At 41.7% G+C, this 21,675-nt stretch overlaps 1 protein-coding gene across 1 annotated transcript; it reads left to right on the top strand.

The window, feature by feature from the left end:
* The first annotated feature begins 15,795 nt into the window (after window positions 1-15,795).
* On the top strand, window positions 15,796-20,992 carry SLC10A4 (solute carrier family 10 member 4). The gene is made up of 3 exons (XM_024746725.1): window positions 15,796-16,391; window positions 17,168-17,378; window positions 20,480-20,992. The coding sequence occupies exons 1-3, from the start codon at window positions 15,796-15,798 to the stop codon at window positions 20,990-20,992; spliced, it is 1,320 nt and encodes a 439-aa protein (XP_024602493.1).
* The last annotated feature ends 683 nt before the right edge of the window (window positions 20,993-21,675 follow it).

Below are 21,675 nucleotides of genomic sequence, written 5' to 3'. Positions count from 1 at the left end.
GTGTATTGTCTTTCTTAATCCTCGCAACAGCTCACCAGCTAGTCTGGTACTGTCATTAGATGAGGACTTAGACTCAGAAGTCAGCTGTAATTTGTAAGTGGTGAATCCTGGACTTAAGTCCAACATCTCTGATTTCAAAGCCCCTGCTCTTTCATCAGACTGGGAATTCTCTGTAGATTCCCTGATACCTTGCTACTCAAAGTGTGGTCCTTGGAGGACATATCTCCTGGGAACTTGTTGGAAATGGAGGATCTCAGGTCCCACCCCAGAGCCTGGGAATCAGAATCTGTACTTTAACAAGATCTCCAGGTGATGTCTATACACAAAAGTTTGAGAAGTGCTATTCTCATTTATTTTATTTATTCATTTGTACCCCATCTCATGCCAAAATAAATTAGAGGTGTGGTTTTCTATTACATACATCATGGAAAGACCTTATATCTAGGCAATGTGTTTCATATTGGTTTATGAGGTTTAATTCATCCAATCAACTAGATTTGGCTGAACCAGTTTTATTATTCTCACCCAGACTATTACAATTATCTCCTATTTGATTTATCTGCCTCCAGTCTCTCCCATCATTTATCCATTTTTGCAAACAAGTTTTTTTTCATAGCAGTGGAATATCTTATTGAAACAAAATGTTGCTGAAAGACCTACAATAATAAGATAGAGGTGCAGCTGCTTTAGTTGAAATGTGTTTTGTGTGTGTGTTGGGGGGTGGGAGGGGGGGTCCAGGCTCTGTCTTCTAACCTGCCGCCCCCACCCGCAGTTCCCTCAGCGGTTCTTCCTACCTTTGCGCTCTTTGCTGGTCTTTGATAGCCTCCGTTGGGCCCTATCTCATCCTTTTACATTTGTCTGTGAGTTGCAGAGATCTCAGCTAACTCACCTTCGTACTCTCAGGGCCTGGAAAGCAGTGGGACAACAAGTTACATATTTCTTCCTTTCTTTTTTTTTCTTTACTTGAAGTATAGTTGACTTACAATGTTGTGTTAGTTTCAGGTGCACAGCAAAGTGATGCGGATATATATTCTTTTTCATATTGTTTTCCATTATGGTTTATTACAGGATACTGAATATAGTTCCCTGTGCTCTACAGTAGGTCCTTGTTGGATGTCTATTTTATATATAGTAGTGTGTATATTTTAATCGCAAACTACTAATATATCCCTCCCTCCCCCACTTTCCCCTTTGGTAACCATACATTTGTTTTCTATGTCTGTGAGTCTATTTCCATTTTGTAAATAAGTTCACTTGTATCATTTTTTTTAGATTCCACATATAAGTGATATCATATGACATTTTTCTTTCTCTGTCTGACTTGCTTCACTTAGTATGATAATCTCTAGGTCCATTCATGTTGCTGCAAATGGCATTATTTCATTTTTTATGGCCGAGTAATATTCCATTGTATCAATATATATGTCATATCTTCTTTATCCATTCATCTGTCGATGGACACTTAGGTTGCTTCCATGTCTTGGCAATTGTAAATAGTGCTGCTATGAACATTGGGGTATTTCTTCCTTTTTAAATGGAGCAAACCAAAGAAAGCTACCTTGTATTTTAGATCCCATTTTCTTTCCATTGTTCAAGGTGACACTTAGACATACTCCTTTGAGTAAAAATAAAATAGAACATGCTCCTCAGGGCTCTAACTTACCATAAGTATTTTTCAAGTTCTAGTTTTTCTTTATGAACAAGAATTATTTATGTTGATTCCCTAAAGAAGGGAATCAATTTATCACCCCAAGCATTTTCCATATGCGTGAGCTGCACATCAGAAATTTCTGTCTTTGTGCTAAACCTAGCAGTGCACAGAGCCAGGCTTTTTAAACAGTAATTCATTAGTTTGCAAATAGGAAGTGACAAGAGGCAATTGATCTGTTTCAATTTGTTCTGGCAGGGGATAGCTTTTATTTCTTTGCCCCGTGGCCCCTTTTGATTTAGTATATGTATTTTCTAGAAAATTTGTCTTTTTTTTTTTTCAATTCAATGGGGAGCAAATTTTAGACTGTTTTAAATCACAGATGTAGACCTCTCAGTCTCAACCTCTACTTTCCTACTATAACTAAATATAGAAATTAGGCAATACCAATGTCTCCCTCCCCTGCCTGGCTCCATCTCAGCGTTCTGCGCAACCTTGTTTATTCTCTGTTTTCCCCTCCCCCACAGAGATTTTAATTTTGTTAAAACATTTTTACTGCAGCTGTGACTCAAGCGCTCAGCTAGCTGCAGAAACACAACGTCATTTAATATTCCAGCCCACAGCCCAGACAGTTTCACATCAGGTCATCTGGAGCAGAGCTGTTGTGACAGCTTTATGACAATGGTTGGCAACACACCCTGCTGCGGAAATCAGACAGCCTGGAAACCCACTAGTGTGCTCTGCGCGTATTTCCATTTTCACACCAGACTGCAGATCACAGCCAATTTAACCAAAGTGAGTGTGGTCACAAGATGACGGTATTACAGTAGAGCCACACTCTTGATTCCCTCTGTCTTGGTTGGATAAGACACATCCGTTCATTAACCCACAGCTCATTCATTCAGCTCTATTCAAAGTGGGCCTCTTTCAAGATGGGAACCACACAAAGGCATTGCTCAGGACACAAAACAGCACTAGCTTAGATCCCGATGCTACAGACCTGTGTCTACTGGAGAAGGTAGACTTCAAAAACACATTACGGGTGGGGGTGGCCATGATGGTAACCTGGGGAACCAAAGAAGATGGTACCCTACTCACAGGCAGACGAAAGTCACGTTACAGGGCCTCACAGAGGAAGTGAGGTTTGAAGTGAATTTTGAGGGATGAAGTGGCTATTACCAGATGAAGAAAACGAGTAGATGTATTTCTGGCTACGGAAACGCATGCATAAAGGTGAGAGACTGATGACGGCAGTGCCGTTAACTGAGGTCAAGAAGAGAGGACTGGGCTGGAGAGAATGAATTCTGCTTTATGCCATGTTTGCAGTATCTGTGATGGGTCTGAGGCTCAGAGGAGAGTTGGGGCTAGAAGTAGAGATTTGAGAGTCAGTCTCTACAGTTCAGGGCTAAAGGCAGGTGAATGAATGAAGTCATCTAAGAATGTGAGGAGTGAGAGGAAAAAAGAGCCCCTGACTGAATCCTAAGAACAGCAACATTTAAGGAGGTGACAAGGGACACACAAGAGAGGCTGAAGAAGAATATAGACGGAGTACAAAAATAGAAGTGTGTGGTGGAGAGAAGGCACTGTTTTTACAGAAGCTGTCTCCCTCACTTTTTTTTTTTATTTTATAAATTTATTTATTTATTTTTGGCTGCATTGGGTCTTCGTTGCTGCACTTGGGCTTTCTCTAGTTGTGGCGAGCGGGGGTTACTCTTCCTTGTGGTGCGTGGGCTTCTCATTGCGGTGGCTTCTCTTGTTGCGGAGCACGGGCTCTAGGTGCACAGGCTTCAGTAGTTGTGCAACACAGGCTCAGTAGTTGTGGCGCACGGGCTTAGTTGCTCCACGGCATGTGGGATCTTCCTGTACCCAGGGCTTGAACTCGTGTCCCCTGCATTGGCAGGCAGATTCTTAACCACTGCACCACTAGAGAAGCCCATCTCTCCCTCACTTTTACATCCCTAGTACCAGATGTTCACCCAGATATCCGCTAAATGAATGACTTTACATATTATCCAGCTTAATCTTATCTAAAAATGAGAAAAATAAAGCTGAAAGTTATGTAATTAAGATATTCTCTCTCGTTTTCATTTTTGCTGTGATGTGTCTAGGTATGGATTTATTTCTATTTACCCCTTTCAGGACTCATTATGCTTCTTGAGTCTGGAATCATGTCTTTTTTCAAGTCTAGAAAATCTTTAACTATTACATTTTGAAATATTACTTCTTCTGCCCCCAACTCCAGCCTCCACAAGTCCTTCTGGAATGCCCGTTAGATGTACATGGAGGTTTTCCATTACTCTGTTGTGGACTTATCTGTGCCTTTAAAAGGATGTTTGTTATCTTTTATGCAGAGTATCTGGGTGTTTTTTGTAAAAGAAAGATTTTCAGCTAGCCGAATCAATCATATTATCAGAAAGTGGAGGTAAGTGCGACAATTGCTGTAAGTCTGACTGCTAATTTACATCTGTTCCCAGTGTTCTGTCTTAGACTTCAGACCCAAAGTCCATTTGCATATTAGACTCCAACTGGATAATCCAAACATTCCTATACCCAACGTATTTAAAACCCGAGTCTCAAACTTGCTATTGAATACTTTGCCTGTGTTCTGTAGCTCAGTTAATGTTATTACCATCCACCCAGTCTTCCAAATTAAAACCTAATTTTGCTTTAAGTCATCTCTCTCCTTCACCACAATTTTATCTTTTCTCAATTTCCATGCTTATTTTCCAGGATAAGCTGCCATTATTTTCCATTGGCATTATCATAATAGCCTCCTAGCTTGACTCTCTCACTGTTCTTTATGCCTGTTCCTGTTCATTTACCCTAAGCTTCTGGAATTGTCTTTCTGAGTCTTGAATCTGGATATGTCATTTCCCTGCATAGAAAACTTAGCTGACTTACTGCTGTCCACAGAATAAAGTCCAAGATCTTTACATGGCAATAAAGGTCTTAGATACTTTGCTACCCACCTTTCCACATCTTACTTCCTGTGCTTGCCACTTTGTATACAATCTCTGAGGAAGTAATGTACCCATGACTTTGTTAAAGCTCTTCTTCTCTGGAATGTCCTTCCCTTCCTTCACAGATTGAAAGTCTAAGCACTCATTGGTTAATGAGGCTTAGACTCCACAGCCAGAGTTTATCAGCACCATCTCTATTTGAACTTGAATATATACAGTTCAGAACAATATGCTTTGCATTACAGTTAGCTGTATACATAGATGGAGCAGCAAGGTCCTTGAGAATATGAAACAGATCATATATCCACCTCTATCATCCTACTGTCTCAAAAATTGTTGGGAGGTTAATACACAGTTGTTGAATTGAGTTGTTATAATACAGTATTACAGGGGCTTCCCTGGTGGCGCAATGGTTAAGAATCCACTGCCAATGCAGGGGACACGGGTTCAATCCCTGGTCTGGGAAGATCCCACATGCCGCAAAACAACTAACCCCATACACCACAACTACTGAACCTTTGCTCTAGAGCCCGTGAGCCACAACTACTGAGCCTGTGAGCCACAACTACTGAGCCCACGTGCCACAACTACTGAAGCCTGCACACACAGAGCCCTGCTCTGCAACAAGAGAAGCCACCGCAATGAGAAGCCCACGCACTGGGCTTGAAGAGGAAGAGAAGCCTCCGCTCACCGCAACTAGAGAAAGCCCACGTGCAGCAACGAAGACCCAGCGCAGCCAAAAATAAATAAATAATTTTTAAAAATACAATATTACAAAAAGAACTCTGAAATTTTCAGAATCCATGTCTACTAATTACAGACAATTCTAAAGGGTCTAGAGTAATAGAAGAAAGCATATGTGTATATATATATGTACACACACACACACACATACATACATATATGTGTCATATATATTCCAAAATATCAGATTTTTTGAAAAGTCATTTATATTTGATCAGTTAGGAGAGAGTCAAAACAAGTACAATAAAAATACTAGTACCAGTTTTTTTGTTTTGTTTTTTTGCAGTACGCGGGCCCCTCACTGCTGTGGCCTCTCCCGTTGCGGAGCATAGGCTCCGGACGCGCAGGCTCAGCGGCCATGGCTCACGGGCCCAGCCGCTCCGCAGCATGTGGAATCCTCCCGGACCGGGGCACGAACCAGCGTCCCCTGCATCGGCAGGCAGAATCCCAACCACTGCGCCACCAGGGAAGCCCTAGTACCAATTTTAATCCCCTCATCTCCAGCCCCATACGTCCTCTCAGCATGAGTTTGCAGAAGCGGTGTGGGGGAAGCAGCGACCTTATCTATTCTCCCCCAATCAATATTCTAGACAAAGTAGGGCAATGGATAGTAATGGCGTACTGGAAAGCAGCATCCAGGGGTACTAATTCTCAGATCTATTGGATGGCAAGACTAATTCAATATTGAGAGTGAGAAAAGAACGTATGAAATATAAAATTATTAACAGACCTCAGTCTTTCCTTAGGGAAGAGAAACCAGCATTCACTGTTATTCCACCAGCACATATCACTACTTACCAAGGTTAAATGAGTAAGAGGTTGTTTTCATGGTTTGCTTCTTGCGTAAGGGGCAAGATGCTTTAAATTATTCTAAGAGAAATCCAGTTTTAAAGAATGTTTCAAAATAACACTTTCTAAATTCAAAAATGTTAATTTTTTTATGGAGTGCTGGAAAAAAATTTTTAAACCAAATTCAAACTAATTAGTGGTGTCTAATTTTAATAAAACTTAAATTTCACTTTTGCTATTTATTGTGTTGTCTGGTTAACAAGAGGTAATCTTTCCGTTGGGAGCTTTTAAAAATATCACTGGAGTTTTTCATGTTTAGATCAAATAAATTCTCAGTTTAATATCCTGCTAGAGCTCTGTAAGATACTGTTTATTTCTTTTCAGTTTATCAGATGACAAATGCCTCCTGATACAAGCCTTTATGCCATACAAAGACTGCTATGTGAAGTCCCCAGGAAAGTCTTCTATGTATCAAAAACACGTTGAAATATTAGAACTTCAAGAAAGCAACAGACTTCTCACCTTTCAGGTTAGTTGACAGTGATAGGAAAGTTAAAGAATAGGTGAAAACAAGGATGGGACTGGTTAAAGAATGGAAGATTAGCAGAGAAAAGAAAAAGAAAACAGTCTAAACAATCTTCTCCTGTAAAGCAAACCCCTATTATTAAATCACTGAGGAGGTGAGTAGAATACTGAGGGCCCCTCTGGTACAGACTTTGAGATAACATGCAAAGGAGGACCTGGATTAAATCAAATCTCAATTGATGCCTTCTGTAGGGACTAGGAAGTGTGCAGTGAATCATGTGATTGGAGAGCAGAGCAGATGAGATAGTATTTTTACAAAGATGACTGTTGGATGAGATCTGACGTGTTACCAGAGCCAGCAGGATGGGCTGGAAAACGTCATGGGAGGCCACAAGGAATCAAAGCCTCAAACAATGTAGCTGAAGGAAGACGGATCAGCTCACATAACCAGGAAGGTGAGGAGTGTTGTTGGGAAGGACCAGAACAGGGACCCAGTGCTGCCTGCGTTTCCTCTCCTCACCTCTCATCTGCTTTATTTAGGCTTTTATTTTTGGCTTTATTCTCCCAAGCTGGGTGGTTTTACAAAATGGAGCCATGGTTAATATCAGTTTCTGGGTTCACAACTTCCCAACTTCTTAACATGTGAAGAAAGGGCTTTCCCTGTGACTCTCATTAAAAAAAAAAAAAAAAAAAAAATCATAGGGAAGGACCCTAATTGACCTGAGTTGGATCAATTTCCACCTTCTGGACCAGTCACTAAAGTTAAGAGGTTGGTTCCTGAAGTCACATCATATACACACTTTAACATTTACAAATTCAAGTCTGAGAGTTAAATGGGGGTAAAATAAGAGAGAGGGGGTGGTTGTGTGTGGGTGACACTGCCAGCCACTGAGTACAGTGGATGTGAGCCTGGAGAAGAGAATCTGCTGTGCCCGAGGCCCCAGTGCTTGTCATGGCCTGAGAACCTGGAGCAAAGGCCCAGAGGGTCATTTCATATAACCTGACCCTGAAATACAAGCCGGCTACTTCATCTGGTAGTCAGCTGAAGAAACAGCCATCTGTTCCAAAACTGGGGGGACATGTCACTGCAGCCTTCATGAAAAATAAGTATACTGTTATGGGTGTTTAAAGGATTTTCAAGGACAATTTTACCTGTAGTGAATTTCTCCTCACAAGCTGATATTAAAACCTACCCCCTGGGCTTACCTGGTGGCGCAGTGGTTGAGAGTCCGCCTGCCGATGCAGGGGACGCGGGTTCGTGCCCCGGTCCGGGAAGATCCCACATGCCGTGGAGCGGCTGGGTCCGTGAGCCATGGCCGCTGAGCCTGCGCGTCCGGAGCCTGTGCTCCGCAATGGGAAAGGCCGCAACAGTGAGAGGCCCGCGTACCGCAAACAAACAAACAAACAAAAACCCAAAAAACATAAAACCTACCCCCTGCCTAGGATTGCTCCAAACTCTATTAAGATGCGTCTGGGGGCCCATTCCTCAACCAGTCCCTGACAACTCAGAGGTGGGGTCCTTTAGGAAGGCAGTGGCTTCCATTTGGACTTTATGACAGGAGCTGTTGGACGTGCAATTTCCCCCCCAAAGGAGGGTCTACCTTCCAGGAGAAGAGAGGAGAAGCACTGGGGAGCAAAACAATTGGGATCCACTACACTGGAGTGACTATGTGGCATAAGGGTTGAGTGTCTACAAACACCTTCCTCCACTTTGACATCTTGGAGTCCACCTCCCTCCTCTGGTCCTCACGGGGGCCTCCTTCATGGCTTCCTGGCCCTCTTTACAGCCACTCTGTTAGCGTCTAATTAACATGCACTTCATTCCCAGACTGCTGCCTGCTATAGTGTTTGTGTATGTCAATGGCTTCCTCCCACTCTGTGAGGCTGGAATTCAGCTACAGAACATGTTTAATTGGAAACTGCAGTGCTTCTCTCCACCTGGAACCAGGCCAAGTTCCTCAGCGGAGGAGGAGGGGCCTCGCTGTCTCCTCTTCATCAATCCCCAGGCAGCACCCCTAGCCTGAGTCTAGCACCTCCCCTTTGTTCCCTATGATTTGGAGGTTGCTTCCTAACCATGTGGAGCTCTTAGCCCCCAGAGGCCACCGCTCCGTTTCAGTTTTCTAATCATCCTCTTTCTCCAGGTAATGTTGCCTGATGAAATATTTGGGACATCTTTATACCAAAAACTTTATTGTTTATCTGATATTCAAATGTCACTGGGCAGCCTATATTTTTATTTGCTACATCTGGCAACTCTATCAGTAAGGCTTCCATAAATATGACCTCTGCCTGCCTGGTGCACCAGGCCACCCAGACATTCCTCAGCAGGTTTCAACGTGCCTACACGCACCAGGAGCGACAATCCAGGCTTAAAATATTCAGATTTTCATGCTGGTTACATAAATGTAATACGGGTATCCCCCACTTTTCCAAAGTTCACTTTACACCATTCACTTTTATGAAAGCCCTACCTATCAGTAGTACTTGTTTTCGCTAACCAAAAGAAATCCAAAGAGGATTTTCACTCTCAGGAGAAGAGAAAAGCGAAAATAGCGTGGGTTTTGCAGCAGGCATTATAGAGGCAGTGCGTGCCCCAAGCAGCGAGAGTGGCCCCGCCAGCTCCTTCCCGGGAATGACACTCAGCATCTCAGCATCAGGCCGCCAGAGCTTTGAACTGTGTCAGCATCAGTGCTTTTTCTCCATTGACTTCGTACAACCGTTAGCAAGATGTGTCCTAAGGTAAGTGCTTCTTTGCTTTATGCCATTTTGGTTTATCAAAGGTTTCATAGGAAGCTCTGCTTTGGGAGAGTGGGGAAACCTTTAATGCAGGCCAGCATTTTAAGTGTGGAATGCATTTTGGACACAGAAGATAGTCCCTGGTTATATCTGTCATTAGCTAGTTATGAAGTATGATTAACACTGTTAGAAATTGACATTTATCTGTAAAATAGGCTTAATTATATAAATCAGGCATAATCACCAGGCCATGTTGCTTTTACGTACAAACCAGCTGAGAGGAATATTCCTATCAACTCTCCCATTTGACAGCTTCTCTTAAAAGAAAATCTTCCTGCTTCCTTTCAACAAAAGTGGCCAAATGTTATTGCAATTCAAGTTGCTTCAAGGAATTTAGAAAGCCTACGTGTTTTATTACTTAAAACACAATAAATTACTATATACTCAATCTACTTGTTTGACAATTTCAGTTTCTTTCAGAGGGTGGTGCTGAAAGTAGAGATAAAGCAAGTATAAGAATGCAAAAATCATCCATCATCCAATATATTTTGAATACATTGGCCCAATCTTTTTGAATGCAAATATATAAATATTTTTAAAGAAATTGGGGCCAAACTGTAGTACATTCTGTTATATAATTTACTTTCTTCCTATCAGATTTTTAAGCTTTTTGATAGTGTATACTCTTCTATTATATGAATAAAGCATAATATACTCAACCAATTGCATATTGCTGAATATTTAGGTTTTTCTGTTGCCACAGTCTTATTTTAGCTTCCTGCATAAATTGTCTGCAATTCAGATGATTTCTCTAAGTCAGCAGAGTAAGCACCTAATGTTTCTGCCTACCCAAAATCCATTTTTCCTCTGTCTGTTAACAGCACCCAATATTCTGTTGGGGAATCCCTGGCCCAAATCTGAGTTCATGTGTCTTGAGTGGGGATGAGACTACCCCCAAGTTCAAGGGAGAGCATTCCATCTTGTGGCTATAACAACTTTTTCAAGGATAGGCACAGTTCCCCTGCCTGGGTCAAATTTATCCCAGGACTTTTATGAAAATTATTGGGAAGTAAGCATTCTCATTCCATGGTTGGTTCTGAGCTGGTGGATATATCTGGATTTGTCCAGCCCCCTAGGGAGAAAGGGAACATAAAAATGAAGATGACAGTGGAAAGCAGAGCTGAGAAATGGACAGAGACCCAGTCCTCACTATAACCTGGGAGCCAGCCACACCAGGAGATTTTTTCATTCTTGTGAGTCACTAAATTCCCTTTTTGGCTTAAACCAATTTGAGTCAGTGTTTCTGGCACCTTACTTGAAATAATCCTAATTAAAAAAAAAATGTCCATCAGAAGTGTATTATCAAATTGCTTTCCCCAGAAGTTGTATCGAATAACCCCTACCATCAAAGCTGTGCTTCTATTGCATTTCCACCATTAAATGTTGTTACTTTGAGACACTATTTGACGTTTTTTGAAGTTTCATAGTTTTTATTTAAATACTGGCAAGGTAAAACTTTTCCTATTCAATAAATAGAATGTAATTTGTCTATTGTAAATTGTATCTTTTGCCTATTTTTCTCTATCAACCTGTGGCCTATGGATCGATTACATGATTTGCCCTTTGATACTTGTGGAATGTATTTTTCCTCTAGATTTTAAGCTTTAAAAAATAACGTTTACATTTTTCTGATTATAAAATATATTTACAGAGGAATTTGGAAAACACAGTAAAACACAAAGAAGAAAATAAAAATCACTTTTAATACTACCACTCAGATATAATATACACTGGAGAAATTCCCTCTACGTTTACATATATTTAATATACTTACTAGAATTTAAGTGTATGTTAATATGTGTTTATAGCTTTTAAAATTGCTTTATCACTTAAGATTATGTCAACAGGGAATTCCTCCCTTGTCATTAAATATTCCTCAAAATGGGTCTTGGACCCTCTGAGAAAAGTCATGAACTCACATTTCAGGAAGAAAAATGTACGTATATAGAGAAGTTGATACATTATTTCAGGAGGGTCACATATTCATCCTGGACCAGATTAGGAACTCTGGTTATAAACACGATTCTTAGCATCTGCATAGCAGTCTTTTGTATTAGTACATTTGTAATTATTAATTTTTTATCGAAGTATAGCTGATTTACAATGTTTCAGGTGTACAGCAAAGTGATTCAGTTATATCTATATCTATATATCCATATATCTTCTTTTTCACATTCTTTTCCATTATAGGTTATTTCAAGATATTGAATACAGTTCCCTGTGCTATACAGTAGGTCCTTGTTGTTTATCTATTTTATATATAGTAGTGTATGCCTGTTAATCCCAAATTCCTAATTTATCCCTCCTCCACCCATTTCCCCCTTTGGCAACCATAAGTTTGTTTTCTGTGTCTGTGACTCTATTTCTGTTTTGTAAATAAATTCATTTGTATCATTTTTTAAGATTCCACATATAAGTGATATCATATAATATTTGTCTTTTTCCGTCTGACTTACTTCACTTAGTATGATAACCTCTAGGTCTATCCATGTTGCTGCAAATGACATTATTTCATTCTTTTTAATGGCTGAGTAATATTGCATTGTATATATGTACCACATCTTCTTTATCCATTCATCTGTCGATGGACATTTAGGTTGCTTCCATATCTTGGCTACTGTAAATAGTGCTGCACAGAACACTGGAGTACCTGTATCTTTTTTAATTAGAGTTTTCATGGTTTCCAGATATATGCCCAGGAATGGGATTGCTGGATCATATGGTAACTTTATTTAAGGTGATTCCTATTTAACCACATCATATTCGGTTTAGGAGGACAGACTTTGGGATCCAAAAACTTGGGTTCAAAGCCTAGCTCTATCCCTACTAGGGGGTGACTTGGCAAATTTCTTTCTCTCTCCGTTTTTTTTTTTTTTTGACTTGGCAAATTTCTAACCTCATTAAGCCTGTTATGAAGATTGAGTGAGATGATCCATGATTAAAAGCTTAGTAGATTGTCTGTATATAAGCATTCAATGCAGCTCTCATTTTTTTTTTAATTCCCTGATTGTTTTCTTGGATAAACACCTAGAAATAGAATTGATGGATCAAAGGAGATGCACATTTTTAGGACTACTGTTGTTTTCTTTTATAAACACCTAGAAATAGAATTGCTGGATCAAAGGAGATGCACATTTTTAGGACTACTCTCATCTACACCAAGTGGTAGTATATACCACTAGCAGGATGAGAGGGTATGCAGTTGATAGTATCCTTGCCACCATAACATAATATAATTTATGTTAGTTTTTTCTGACAGTGGAAAAATGGCATCTATAGGGTTGGCCAAAAAGTTCGTTCGGGGCTTTCCATAACATCTTACGGAAAACCCGAACAAACTTTTTGGCCAATCCAATAATTGCTTCAATTTAATTTCTTTGGTCTTTCCTTTTTGTGATCTTGTGTGTCTACTCATATCGTTTGCCTTTTTCCCTATTGTATTGCTTGTTCTTGTTAATTTGTAAAACTGTTTTATAAATTAATGATACTAGCTCTTGGTTTTACATATGTTGCAAATATTTTTCTCATTTTATAATTTGCTTTTAGTTTTTTAAATGCTCTTCTGACTACACCAAAGGTAAAAATTCTTATATAGCCATATCTACTGAGCTTCCCATTATGATTTCTTCTGTTACTTTTTTGCTTGGGAAGATTTTCCCTATCCAAAGATGAGATAAATACTAGCTAATATTTTTCTCCAGCATTTTGTTCCATTATTATTATTAATTTCTTTAATCCATCTGGAATTAATTTTGGTGTATGCTGTGCAAGAAGGCTCTAAATTTATTTTCCCCCAAATGGCATATTTTCCATCTATGTTGTCATCTCTCCCTTCTATGTATTTTCTCCCTTCTGGGTGGGCCAGACTCCTTGGTGGCAGCAAGAGTAAAGGTAAGGCAATTGAGAAAGAGAAGTGACCCATGCCAGCTTGCCAAAATCACCTCATCTGGAGAACTAGCTCTGTTTTCTAATCCTGGGCTTTTCTCCTAAGTAGTGAAGGAGATCAGAAGGAAAAGGGGGAGGCAAGAACATCTGCTTTATTTACAACAATCACACCAGGTGTGCAGTCTGATTTTTGTTCTTCACCCACTGCACAAATCACCTCCCGTATCCCTCCCCAAATCCCAAGAGGAGCTAGTTGGATGAGTTGGCCTGCCTCTAACTATGGCTTACTTAATTTGATTGTGGATTTTAATATCATTAACACAAGGAGGGGGCAAATTGGAGTGGTGTCTGCAGAGTTGGGCTTCAGCTCATGCTCTGCCATTTGTGTTCTTGGCTTATCTCATCCTGTGGTTCAAAGAATGTAAAGGTTCCACAGTCCTCCTCCTTATCTTGTCTGTCCACATGTCTCCCCTGGGTATACTCACTTAACCGAAGTATTTGGGTAGCATGTTTCTTTGTTTATCTGCACATAAGCCTAAATGAAAACTTGGAATATTTTTGGTCACATCCCACTTCCTTCAAAGCTCTACAGATATTACTGCATTGTTTTCTTGGGTTTATTGTTTTGGGGAAGTATGAGGGTATATTATTTTCTTAAATGCTTGCAGAAGCACTGCCCTCATGGAATGTATGGTCTGATGGCAAAGAAATTACTCATTTGTGATTGAGTGCAGTATTCTGTGAATTTAATCATATTTTTCATATTCTCTGTCATTTTCCTGAGATTTGGGGAGGAGAAAAGATAAACACACAAGCTCAGTCCACCATTGGGAAGTGGAAGTCACCCAGTCTCCTCTGGTGTCAGAAAAGGGGGTAGGGGCAAGTTTCCAGGAGGAAGGATTCACTCTAGGATCTAGGCTCCACACAGACTAACCATGGGCTAAGACTTCATCCTAGAAATTCCTACTGTTGGCTTTCACAGATCAACTGGCTATCACTTTTTTTTTTTTTTTTTGCGGTACGCGGGCCTCTCACTGCTGTGGCCTACTCCCATCGCGGAGCACAGGCTCCGGACGCGCAGGCTCAGCGGCCATGGCTCACGGGCCTAGCCGCTCCGCAGCATGTGGGATCTTCCCGGACCAGGGCACGAACCCGTGTCCCCTGCATCGGCAGGCGGACTCTCAACCACTGCGCCACCAGGGAAGCCCAGTAATTGGCTATCACTTTATGGTCACAGCCTTCTCCAATGGCTCTGCCTCCTTGGTATGAAGAGAAGTCCCTTTCCTTTGTAGATGCATCTAGAGACTCCCATAAAGTTGTTGAGTCAACATTTCCAAGAACTCTGCATTTGATTTGTTTGGGGATAAAGCTGTCTGAAGCAGGGAATCTCACAACTTTATTTCTCTTCAGTCCTTTAATCCTAAGGCCAGGGCTGTACTCAAAACACTTCATAAACCTATGGCCACTGAAGTAGCCTCTCCCCATCTGCCAATAACTTCCCAAATAACACATTTTTCACGGAGACTGTACTTAGCACAGCTCTTCAATGCACGCTTTAATACCATATTCGCGGTGCACACTGAGCCAGCTGCTTCTGGGTTTGGCTGATGAGGTTGAGATTTCCCTGTGTCTTGGATTCCTGGTGTGGAAAAATCGAGCTAACAGTATCTCTCCCACGGCTCTGCTGTGAGAAAATCAAATGAAATAATGCACACACACATGCACAAGACCTGGCTCAAACCCCACCAATATTATTACTTTTTACTTTAAGTTGGAACACAAAAATCTTATTTAAAAAGTGTAAGTTTAAACCAGATATTGTGTCTTACTACCAGAGAGCGGCTCCTATTAAGTCAGGCACCCCTCGGGATGCTAGCGGTTGCAGGCTCTTTGAACAGTGTGTATGATGTATGTGCGTCCATAGACAAACTCCTCTCTCTCTCTCTCTCTCTCTCTCTCTCTCTCTCTCTCTCTCTGTATGTCTGGCTTTCCAGATTTCATTATCAAAGAGGCACAGCCCATCAGAGAACTTGGTCAGCAGCCAGGCACAGTTTTTTCTTCTTCTTGTCCTTTGTCAGGTCTTTGTTCCGCCCCTGGCTACACTCTAACAGAACCACTTACTGGTGATTAAAAGGAGGGGACTCGGCGGCGGGGGCGGCGCCTGCGGGCGCGGGGGCCCAGCGATTGGGTTCACCCTCGGGGGCTGCGCTTTCTTAAGTGCCAGCCAGCGGCCTTCGGCCGACCCCCAGCCGAGCACCAACCCGTTGTCCCGGACGTCAGCCGCGCGTAGCACAGCCTTGCCACCGGCTGCCGTTTGGCGGGTGCGGACGGGCGGACAGACAGACGGACGGCGGTGGCGACCGAAGGCGCAGAGTCGCGCGCGGCGGGAGGGCAGAGAAATACGCAGGGCGGGCAGGAGCCAGACTCGCAGCCTCCCGCCGAAGCGCCATGGACGGCACCGGCAACGCCACCCTGCTCTTCGGCGCGTCCTCGCTGCAGCCGGACAACTACACCTTGTCACCCAACGCCACCAGCCTGAGCCCCGGCCCAGACACCCCCCTGGCGCCCGCCTCCAGCGCCGGCCCCAGCCCTGGGCTCAGTGTCGCGCCGGGGCCCGGCGTCAGTTTCAGCCCCGGCCCCACTCCGACCCTGACGCCGACGGCCGGCTGCTTCGCGGGTGGCGCCGCCGGCCCGAGCCCTACCCTGTTCGCTCAGCCCGAGGCCGCCCACGAGCCCCCATTCTGGGACACGCCGCTGAGCCACGGGCTGAACGTGTTTGTGGGCGCCGCCCTATGCATCACCATGCTGGGCCTGGGCTGCACGGTGGACATGAACCACTTCGGGGCGCACGTCCGTCGGCCGGTGGGCGCGCTGCTGGCCGCGGTCTGCCAGTTCGGCTTCTTGCCGCTGCTGGCCTTCCTGTTGGCGCTCACCTTCTCCTTGGACGGGTCGGCCGCCGTGGCGGTGCTCCTATGTGGCTGCTGTCCCGGCGGGAATCTCTCCAACCTGATGTCCCTGCTGGTTGACGGCGACATGAACCTCAGGTACGGAGCTGCTGTCCGGTAGGCATCTCTCTTCTCCCAGTCAACCGCGTGTACAGCCATGCGTTCAAGACCAAGGAGGGAGGAAGGAGAGGCGGTTAGAATGAGGCGCGGAAGAGGGGAGAAGAAACTGGAGATGATGGGGATGCCCGGGCTTTGGAAGTCCAGGCAAACATGAAGAGGTAGGGTTGGAGGGGAGAAGATCTAGACGGGGACAGAGGTGCTCTGAGGGTCTTGGGGTCTCATCCACAACTGCCTCCCCACCCTCCCTGAGTGTTGGGCTGTCAGTGCAGGTTTGCAGGCCCCGGAAGACAAAGGAAACTGGGAAGTCTGAAGCCAGGACTCACGGGAAATGTAAAAGCAAAATAGGACTATTGGCTCCAATAAAGAAAGTAATCTCATATATAAGACAATATAATTGAGGTTAATCCAACAAGTAGTATTCAGCAGCTTTACCATGCCTCACAGGGTGCTTTGGAGGATTAAAAAGAAAACAAAAATGTTCCTGGCTCTCACAGTCATCCAGACTGTAACCAGCTCACTAGGCTGTATAAAGCAGAGGGCAGCAGCCCTGAGATTTTTCTTCTCCTGCCTGGAGTTCACGTTTCAGTTGGGCTTAGCCATGCTGCTCTCTTGGTGCTCTCCTGGGATGAAGCAGGTTCTTCCCTGACTTCAAGCGGGGGGACTTGCAGTCTCTCCCGTTTTCTTCTACCCAATGTTCAAGCAAGGCTCTTTGGCTCAAAGCCCATTCCGACTTCTGTCCATTCCCTTTTCTGCAGCATCATCATGACCATCTCTTCCACGCTCCTGGCCCTGGTCTTGATGCCACTGTGCCTGTGGATCTACAGCCGGGCTTGGATCAACACTCCTCTGGTGCAGTTACTGCCCATAGGGACAGTGATCCTGACTCTCTGCAGCACTCTCATCCCTATTGGTTTGGGCGTCTTCATTCGCTACAAATACAACCGGGTGGCTGACTACATTGTGAAGGTAAGGTCACTCTTCACTTTGCATACTTAACACACGTAGAGAGTCCTTGGTCTCTGACCCATGGCTGAAACAGTGAGAAGTTTGGGAAAGAGAAGTAAGGAAGAAAAGGACTGGGTAGCCCTTGCATGGATAAACTTAAAAAAAAAAGAGAAAAGTTTATGCCACAAATATAACTTCTGTTCCATCTTTTGGAACTTCAAAAATAATAGCTTTAATTAAGACACCAGGTTAATTAAAAACACCATAAGAGAACTGTCAGTATTCATAGGAGGAAACAGACCATGGGGGGAAAAGATGACAGTGCAATTAAATGGCAACATGTTTTCCACTAAGAAGTCATGTATTACTAAAAATCAAAGCAGGTGAAATAAAATTAATAGGATTTGTGCAGTACTTTTGAAATGCATTACAGTACTCTACTTTTTAAAAGTGGAACTCTAATTCTGAGAAACTCTGTAGAACTTTCCTTTAAAATGTTTTATTAATTTTCCAAAAGTAAGTTTACACTAATAAGACAAAAAGTAATTTAAAAATTACATCGTAAAAAAATTACATCGTAGAATATAATAGAATACACAAAACATTGGCTTTAAAGCACAAAATAGAATTAGGTCCTGGGTAAATAATGCAGAATATATTCACATTACTAAATTTGTGTTTCTTCCCTTCCCCATTGCAATATTTCATTTTTAAAGGTGGTGGAAGAATGGGATTTCTATTATTTTGTGCAATATTTCCAAAATTGCTTTATTTTAAAAAATTGATGCTTTTTGTAGCAGTAGAGATTTTGTAATAGTTGATTGGAGAAAAAATTTTAATATTTCTAAATTAAACTTTCTTTGAAAACTCAAAAGTAGTAGTAAATAAGAATAAATCATGAACAGGATTCTCATTTTAGGAAGTTAATCAAATAAAATACATAACGAATTAGTCTAATTAGTGTAAAATGTACATGCAAATTCCTTCAGACAATGAAGAGAAAAAGGATCACTCTAATGTTTCAATTATGTAGATTTAAGAAGACAGTTTTTTGTGTTTTACTTATACCAAAGTAATCTGATTATACAGAGGGGCTAACTTTTATTAATGTGAAAAATAGAGGGCTCTTTTCAGTACATATATCCAGCCTTGAGTAAAAAAAATTATGCTCTATTGTAAGCATATATATACTCTGAATGTAATAAAGATATATGTACATGTAAATATACATATTTGTTATATGTTATACATAACATATCTATAGATCATCTTGAGATCATTAAGAATTTACTAAGCTTGATCATTAAGGTAATACTATTAATGTGATGGCATTTACTATAAAACCTTGGGAATTCTAAGAGAAAGTCAAATAACCTATTTCCATGCTAAAAACAGGTAAACATATTTAAATAACAGACAATTCAATAAGATAGTGTAACTTTGCTGAACCTATTCCCTAGCCAGCACACTCATTAAGATCCACTTCATAATATTTTTATACTTTTGCAAACACTTTAAAATGAGCATTCAGTGTCAGTATTCACCCAAATGATTTTAAATGGTTCAAATGAAATGTTAGAGCCAATATTTTCACAACGAAGAATCAGATTTCCTCTCAAAGCTATTGGTGTAGACACACTTTGAAACTTAATATAAGTTTTGATTTATAAAAGTTTGGTTTCTGCTAATTGTACATTTGTAACATGAGTATCTTATATAATAATTACTTCAGCACCATTTAGGGTAGACTTTTTGACCAGCCCAGATAAATTTTGAATAATCTTTTGAAGAATATAAAGTATATGCCAATCCCATAGACTCCAAAGGGGTATCCTCCAAAATATCTAGGGAACCAGAAGCAACACTTAAACTGTTCTGGATCTGTAGTCCCCCTCACAGACACCCACCCAATCCCCTCCCCCATTAAAAAAGAAAGCTACCGATTTGAAGGAGAACTAGGAGAAGGATTTTTAGGTTTCCACCTTACAATTTACAAGCCTGTCTTATTTGCATGAGTGAAATGTACCAGTCAGACATCAAGATGACACACTGTTTTATACAGTCAATTGTTTTTATCTAAAATCCTTCTATTATATATAATAATTCCTAAGAGTCGTTAGAGACTTACATGTGGGAGTTTTCTCATGAACAGGTGAAAAAGCAGGGAGTTGCAGGATTACAAAGAATTCCTCACATCTTATGTTTACATTTTTTTCTTTTCTCTTACCTAATCTAAGAGTTGGTAATTGTTTGGGTATTGCTAACAATTCTCTGAGCTATAAAGTATTTTGAAGGTTAAAAATATCAGACACTCAGTTTCATAAGTCAATAGGCTTTTATGTCCTGTGTAAAACCAGAACTAATTTCTTATGGAAAACACTGGGTCCTGTTCAGGGAAAGCAATGTCCATCTGTCCACTCTATTCATCAGACCATACCTGGTGTCTTGGGCTCAATTCTAACTGCTCTGTTTTTAAGAGGCACATTCACAAATTAAACAAATGCTCAGAACAGTCAGGACTCCAAAACAGTTATGGAATGGAGGCTGAAAGCCTGGGACAGTCTGCCCCCAGAGAAGAGTAGCCTTCCCCTCGTAACTGGTTTTTAAACTTCTGGAGGCTGTTTTGCAGGAGTAGCCGTCTGTCTGGTCTGTGCTGCTCCTGAGGGCCTATCCAAGACAATGGCTGGCAGTTATAGAAGGCAAATGGTCACTAGACATAAAGACAGGTTGCCAAACAATTAGAGCTGTCTGACACGGCCTGGGTGCCTCCTGAAGAGGTGATCTACCCATCTTCAGAAATACTCTGTCAGAGACTTTTTTTTTTTTTTTTTTTTTTTTGCGGTACGCGGGCCTCTCACTGTTGTGGCCTCTCCCACTCCGCGGCATGTGGGATCTTCCCGGATCGGGGCACGAACCCATGTCCCCTGCATCGGCAGGTGGACTCTCAACCACTGCACCACCGGGGAAGCCCTGTCAGAGACTTTTAATGGCAAAGATCTCCATTCTGTGTGGGAGGTCAGACTAGATGACTCTCCTCTTCCAAGAGCCCAGGATCCCCTTGCCTGAATCCCTCTTCAACTATCTTATTTTTGATGGCTTGTTTATCCCTGTTCTTTTACTAGGTTTCCCTGTGGTCTCTGCTAATGACGCTGGTGGTCCTTTTCATAATGACCTGCACTATGTTAGGACCCAAACTGCTGGCAAGTATTCCTGCAGCTGTTTATGTGGTAGCGATTTTTATGCCGTTGGCAGGCTACGCCTCAGGCTATGGCTTAGCTACTGTCTTCCATCTTCCACCCAACTGCAAGAGGACTGTGTGCCTGGAAACAGGGAGCCAGAACGTGCAGCTCTGTACCGCCATTCTAAAACTGGCCTTTCCACCGCAAAACATAGGAAGTATGTACATGTTTCCCTTGCTTTATGCCCTTTTCCAGTCTGCAGAAGCAGGGATTTTTGTTTTAATATATAAAATGTATGGGAGTGGAATATTGTACAAGCAAGATCCTCTAGATGAGGATGAAGACACAGATATTTCTTATAAGAAACTAAAAGAAGAGGAAATGGCAGACACTTCCTATGGCACACTGAAAGCAGATAATTTAATTATGATGGAAACCACTCAGACTTCGCTCTAAATATGGAGATACACAAGAGAGTTTATCTTGCTGAAATATTACTTCATGTTTATGGTCTGTGATAGTGTCTGTGGTTTACATAAAGAACAACAATTGGTTCACATTATTATACATGTAACAGTTTTGATCTGCCCACCATAAGGTTGCATTGGTATATTAGCCAAGCGTTTTCATAAATTACAAATCAATGTCGTAATATAACTTGCACCTGGGATTGCTAGGGTGCCACCTGAACAAATTTGCTTTTTTGGTTTTTCATCGTTACCGATTTCTATGATTGTTTCAAATGTTAACTCTTAGAAAACAGGGTCTTGGAAATGTAGAATTTTGATGCACTATCTTATATGAGTAAAAACACGCTATATTTGTAAAGCATAATTGAGTTTAATGTAATTGTTGTTAAAAAAAAAAAGTGTGCTTGCTCAGCTTATAAATACTTGACATTGTTAAAATTTGACCTGTATTCAGAAAAATCCCCAAACAGGTCTATTAAACAATGAAATATAGTATTTTATTGTCCAACCTGTATCAAATCAGAGAAAAATTACATTAACGTATTTGATTACTCGACCTGGTATCTATTTGTAACGAGTGGCCAACATGTTTCTAGTGGACAAGGCATTTGCTTTCAGCTGGGGACTGATTTGGTCTTCTGCATTTGTGTAAACACACCCTAAATCAGT

Source organism: Neophocaena asiaeorientalis, unplaced genomic scaffold, assembly GCF_003031525.2.
Source record: "Neophocaena asiaeorientalis asiaeorientalis breed wild unplaced genomic scaffold, Neophocaena_asiaeorientalis_V1.1 scaffold19, whole genome shotgun sequence".
NCBI classification, from domain to species: domain Eukaryota; kingdom Metazoa; phylum Chordata; class Mammalia; order Artiodactyla; family Phocoenidae; genus Neophocaena; species Neophocaena asiaeorientalis.
Note: the sequence above shows the minus strand (reverse complement) of the source record. Positions and strands in the feature narration are given on the sequence as shown.

Bases quoted from the DNA above. Each gene is read 5' to 3' on its own strand.
- SLC10A4 (XM_024746725.1), top strand. From the start codon at position 15,796: ATGGACGGCACCGGCAACGCCACCCTGCTCTTCGGCGCGTCCTCGCTG. The intron at 16,392-17,167 runs GTACGGAGCTGC...CCTTTTCTGCAG, and splicing joins GACGGCGACATGAACCTCAG to CATCATCATGACCATCTCTT. The intron at 17,379-20,479 runs GTAAGGTCACTC...TTCTTTTACTAG, and splicing joins TGGCTGACTACATTGTGAAG to GTTTCCCTGTGGTCTCTGCT.